The 5582-nt window shown below is 59.3% G+C and overlaps 1 protein-coding gene across 1 annotated transcript in view; it reads right to left on the bottom strand.

The window, feature by feature from the left end:
- Positions 1-404: 404 nt before the first annotated feature.
- The window catches only part of SRCIN1 (SRC kinase signaling inhibitor 1), a gene marked incomplete at its 5' end in the record, with an annotated part of 22124 nt that continues 16946 nt past the window's right edge, over positions 405-5582 (bottom strand). Inside the window, 4 exons of the mRNA XM_010007009.1 lie at positions 405-530; positions 2796-2933; positions 3167-3178; positions 4775-5089. Of these exons, the coding sequence (XP_010005311.1) occupies positions 405-530; positions 2796-2933; positions 3167-3178; positions 4775-5089 (591 nt within the window). The remainder of the gene's footprint in view (positions 531-2795; positions 2934-3166; positions 3179-4774; positions 5090-5582) is intronic.

The raw sequence follows: 5582 nt of genomic DNA on the forward strand, positions 1-5582 counted from the left end.
GAGGTGGGAGGGGGTGGGGGGAGAGGGGGAGGCAACCAAACCAAGGGGAACCCAAAGGAACCGAAAGGGAAGGGAAGAAGAAAAGAAAAAGGGAGGAGAAAGAGAGAGAGAGAGAGAAACAGAAAGTGGCTGGTTGGCCATTGCGGAGCGAGATGGGAAACGGGAGTCGGGCTGCGGCGGAGCAGAGGGGACACGAGGTCAGGCTGTGGTGGAGCAGAGAGGCAAGACACAAGGTCGGCCACATTGGAGCAAGACATTGGAAAAAACAGAAAAGAGAGGGACAAGTGATGATCCCTCCAGGTGCCTCAAGAAGCCAAAGTCCCAAGGGAGGAGCCGCCCAAGGAAGGGAGAAGCAGCCCGGCCCCAGGAGCAGGAGAGCGGTTGGGTGGAGCTGGCAAGGATGCTCAGAATGAGATGGAGGAGTTCCTTGCCCCAAAGGAAGTCAATACAGGGATGGATGTTCTGCCAGACGTGGGTTTTTCTGAGACCGTGGGGGAGGTCTCAGTAGCCTCTTTAGATGGTCTAGCGGCCTAGAAAGAAAAGCAAGATTCAAGGAGGAGGAGGAGGAGGAGAAAGGGGAGGAAAGTCAAACAGTTCCTTAAAAAAAACCAGAAGACAAAAGAAAGGAAGAAAGAAAGAAAGAAAACAAAACAGGAAAGGACAACAAAAAACAAAACCACAACCAAGAACCAAACAGGAGTTTGTTCAGAAGCAGCATTGAGTTAGGCCTGAGGTCAAGCAGCTGGAAAAGGTCCACCACAAACAGAGCACGAGATGAGCTGGTCCCACACGTTACTGGATGGGAAGGGGACATCCCCGAGAGGAGGAGAGAGACAAGACAGACAGAGGGACAGAGGGACAGACAGACACACACAGAGGGGGTTGGAGGGGAGAGGGGAGAAAGGCAGGGAGGGGACAAGAAGGGCAGTGTTAGACTGGAGGTGCCATCCAGGGCAGAGCCTCGGCAGCCCCACACCAGCCCCGGCTCCTCTGGGGGGGGATGGTGCCCACCCTGTGCCCACCAGGCTGGTGGGGCCACCACCAGCACCAGCATCCCCTAACCCCACTTCCTGCAGAAGCTGGTCTGAAGGGAGCTGGGGCACCAGGAGGGAAGGATGCTCACAAACCCTCCTGGCAGGGGGAGAGGGCTCTGCCAGACCTCGGTGCTCCTGCTTGAAAGGGGGGTGGGGGGGCTGCTGGGGAATGGCCAAATCCTGCCCAGGGAGGGCAGGGAGGACCAAAATGCTGTGGAAAACTCCTGGTCTGGCATTTCTCTGCTTCCAGCCCATGGGACAGCCCTGAACAAGGGCACAGGGATTCCTCCAACTCTTGCTGATTTTGGGGGTGTTGTGTGAAAACCAACCTACACCCACATATACTTGTGGGGGGGTGGAGCAGGGAGACCCCAACCTCAAGGACAGACCCTGTCTGGGCACATTTGGCCACTGCTCTGGGACCATCTTGGTCACAGTCAACTTTGTGGCTCCAACTCGGTGATGGAGCTGCCAAGGGGGAGGCTGGGGGAGCTGAGCCCTCTTGCTGGAGCCAGGGGGAGCAAGGTGCCTGTTTTATTCATGTGACATTTACCCAAATCGTATCAATTTCCCCCCAGCCCAGTTCCAGGCGGCTGGGAAAAACCTTCTATTTATCCAACAGGGTTTATGGATCCAACAGAATGAGCAAAATGGGGTTTGCTGGGTGGTTTGTCATGGCCAAGCTCAGGAAAACGTGGGGAGAGACAGAGCCAGGGGGAGAGGATGTGGTGAAGGCACCCGTGGTGCTGTTGCCCACTGGGGGGGCAGGAAGGGGGGGATAAAGGGCGGGGAGAGGGGAGAGGAGAGGTGGGGAGGTGGGGGGAAGGCAGCAAACTGGCTGTGGTGACTTTGCCTGTGGCCCCAGCAAACCTGAGAGCCCCCAACAGCACTAGGGGTGGGGGGTCAGCAGGAGGGGAGTGACCCCTGCCACCCACAGCAGGAGCAGCCCCCAGGGATGGGAAAGGAGTGGGTGCTGGGCTGGGGGGGACACATCCCATCCTAAAGTGCTCCTTTTCCAGCTGCTGTGCCCCCCCCCAATCCTCTCCCCAAATTGCTGGGTGCCTGATACCCTGCCTGTGACACCCCCCTCCCAGCACAAGCTGTTTCTGTGGACACGGTATTGGGGTGCAGGGAGGGTCCTGGCTCTCCAAACCTCCCCCCCACCCCAGATGGGTTGGGCAGCCCCAGCCCTGGGTAAATGAAGCCCCTTGGAGCCCCTGGGCTGAGCACTCAGCACTGTGGCCAAAATGCTCTGCAAGGAGTCTGGGGGTCCCTCAGGGTGAAGCGACCAAAGTCAGGGGCTCAGCCCTGACTGTCAGTGCACTGATGGGACAGAGGGCTGGGGGATGAATGGCTCAACCCACACGGGTCATGAGTTTGCCACTCTCAGCACAAGGTCCTGTCCCTATCCCCAGCTATGGAAACCACCACACTGGGCACAAAGCAAAGTGAAAGCTCTTCCTGCACCCCTTAAAGCTCGTCCAGTCCCATCCCCTGCATGGGCAGGGACACCTCCCACCAGCCCAGGCTGCTCCAAGCCCCATCCAGCCTGCCCTTCAACACTGCCAGGGATGGGGCAGCCACAGCTTCCCTGGGCAACCTGGGACAGGCTCTCACCACCCTCACAGCAAAGAATTTCCTCCTCATGTCTAATCCAACTCTCCTCTCTTCCAGTTTCAAGCCACCCCCCCCTTTGCCCTCTCACTACAAGCCCTTGTAAGAAGTCTCTCCCCAGGCAGAGCTGGGGCTGGGGCCGCTCACCTGCTGCTGGCCCTGGATCCTCATGTACTCCATCCGCTGCTTTATGTGCTTGCTCTTGTCAGGGCTGCCCTGCTGACTGTGCTTCAGCCGGGACGCCGGGTTCACCACCTTCATGGCTGGGATGGCAACGCCACCGCTCTGCTGGGACAGAGAATTTGGGGAAGGGGGTTAACACCAGCAGGTGAAAGCCCATGGTGGCACCGTGGGCAGCTGGATGCTGCCAGCAGCAGGCATCGGGTGCCCAGAGCTGTGCTGAGCCCCTGTGGTACCACCATGTCCCTGCCTGGACAGCCAGGCAAGGACAGGGACACCAGCTCCATGTGCCAAAGGAGCTCCTGCTTTGGAAGGCTCAGAAACCAACAGGGACTTACCAAGAGCTCCTGCTGCAATGGAAAGAGGGAGTTAGGGGCAGACACAGCAAACACCAGGAGAGAAAGGGCAGAAGGAGAACATCCCCACCAGGGCAGGGAACATGGCCAAGAGAAAGGAACAGAGGCGATGGCAGAAGTAGCTTCCAGGTGGGAATGGTGGCAGTGGGAATAGAGAGGATTTTATTCCCTAGTTGTGCACAGGTGAAGATACAAAGACTTGCAGGAGCAGCAGCGAGGGAAGCGGTACCTGCGGGTGTGTCCTCTGGCACTGCAGGTCCCTGTCACAGTGCTGGCACCAGCAGTGCCAGGTGTCCCCTGCTTCCTGGGGCAGCTCAGACCCTCTGCCTGCCATCACTGCTGCCTCCTGCCTGCCCCACGGCTGGACCAGTTGCTACAGGCAGCAGAACTGGCAGCGCCGATGCTGCCCCAGGGATGTGAAACTGCAGCCCCGCTGGGAGAGGGACAACAGGAACGGCAGGTCAGGAAATCAGAGCAGGGTGAAGAAACAGGGCAGGGATGGCTCTCTGCACTGCTTGTCCTGCCTGTCTCATGCCATGGCCCTCAGTGGTCCCACAGAGGGGACACAGGGACTCCTGTATCCCACAGCACCAGGAAATCCCATTCCTGCCTGCAGCCTAGAATCCCTGGCACAAGCAGGGACTGGATCTCCATCTCCACAACCAACTGGCAGCATCCTTGAGAGCTGGTACACGACCTGCCCTCACCCACTTAGGGCACCAACCAGCCAGCCCTGCTGGCACAGCCTCTCCTGCCCACCCTGAGCTCCGCGCACACCCAGGTACCAGCCACAGCCATCAATCCATCCCATGACTTCCACTTCCAGCCTGCCGGGCTCCAGCGGTGCAGCAGGAGTTGGCGGCAGGAGAAACTGCAGCTCCAGCCCCTCGACAGTCCATTCACCCAGTGAGAGCACCGCGACAGGGCTGCGGCACGGCTGGGAACTGCGGCTGCAAATGCAAAGGGAGTTTCTTTCCCCAGCTCTGTCACTGAAGGACCAGGCTGACGGCGCCGCAGCTCACGGCATTTTCCTCCCCCTCTTTTCCCAGCTATCCAGCCAGCCAAGCTGCTGATTCCAGCAGAAACCAATTCGGGGCTCCGGGGAGCCAGCGCTGTAAGTTAATTAGGAGAAGCAGCTGCCACAGTCAAACAGCAGCTCCTTAGAGAAGTGTTTGTGCAAACCGGGAAAGGGAGGGACGCTGCCTTTGTCACCCAGCCCTGCCCAGCCCCGGGGGATGCACATCACTGCCCCATACTTGTTACTGGCCGGTGCTCAGCCCCAAAACCTTCTGAGGTCGAAGATACTGGATAACCAGGGTCTAATCCGGTGCTATGCACAGCAAGGGGTGGCACCAACAAGAGGGAGGGGCAGGTGGCAGCACTGCCTGGCACCACCTGCCTTCACGATGCTGCCTCTGCTGCCTGCACTTCCCAAACCCCTTCAAGTGACAAGGAGAAAGGGAGATTTGTTTTCCACCTTGGCTCTGCCTGGAGGTAGAGTCACAGAGAGGGAGCAGGTAGAGATGCAGGAAGAAAGACATCAGAGTGAGTCCGGGGCAGAGCACAGCAAGAGGGTAACAGAAAATAAACCTGCGGAGTGTCGGGGAGCTGCGGCTTGGGAAGCAGGGCTGGCTTGGTTTTGCTTGGAGATGGACTCTCACGAACATCACCTCTGGCCTGACTGAGGTCCAGGGCAGTCCCATGGTCACAGCTACCGTGTTTGAGATCCCCAAGGCCTTCCTTGGTCTCCCCACTGGCATCTTTGGATCCTGCTTGTCCTAGCAGTTCTTTACGGAACACGGACTCCACGGAGGGGTGGCTGCTGATCTCACTGATGGTCATTTCCAGCTCACGGATCGTTTCTTCCAAGCTATCCAGTCTCCGGTACGTGCCTTCATAAATCTCCTTGGTGCACGGAGTCATGGAGCAACGAGGGGGCAGGTGCCCTTTGCAAAGTCCCTCCATCACCTTCCTCCCCACCGTGGTGTCCTCTGTGCCACCTTCCCCCCTGATAGCTGGAGCTGCACCAGCCCAGCCCGGTGATGCTGCCCCATGACTTGGTCTTGAGAAAGCAGTGACCTGCTCCTGGGGACGCTCAGCCTGGGACTGTCCATTTCCCCTCCAGCCTGGATCCCTGCCTGGGAAAGCTCTGGGATTTGGCACCGGGCAGGCAGGGGCTGGCGAGCTGCCCTCCCTCTGCACTTGTCTGCAAGCCCCAGTGGGGTGTCCAGGAGGGAGCGATGGGTCCCTTACACTCTGCCTGGCTCCTCCTCGGGGGTCCACATCACCGGGAAGCCGGGGAACAGCACCGGAGCCCCTGCCTGCACCGCTGGAGGGGGGCATCACCACACCAGCACCGGGAGCCACGGCTTCCCCCCGGGGGCGAGCAGCCGAGGGA

The sequence above is a fragment of the Chaetura pelagica genome, unplaced genomic scaffold (assembly GCF_000747805.2).
Source record: "Chaetura pelagica isolate M959 unplaced genomic scaffold, ChaPel_1.0 scaffold311, whole genome shotgun sequence".
Classification (NCBI taxonomy): Eukaryota; Metazoa; Chordata; class Aves; order Apodiformes; family Apodidae; genus Chaetura; species Chaetura pelagica.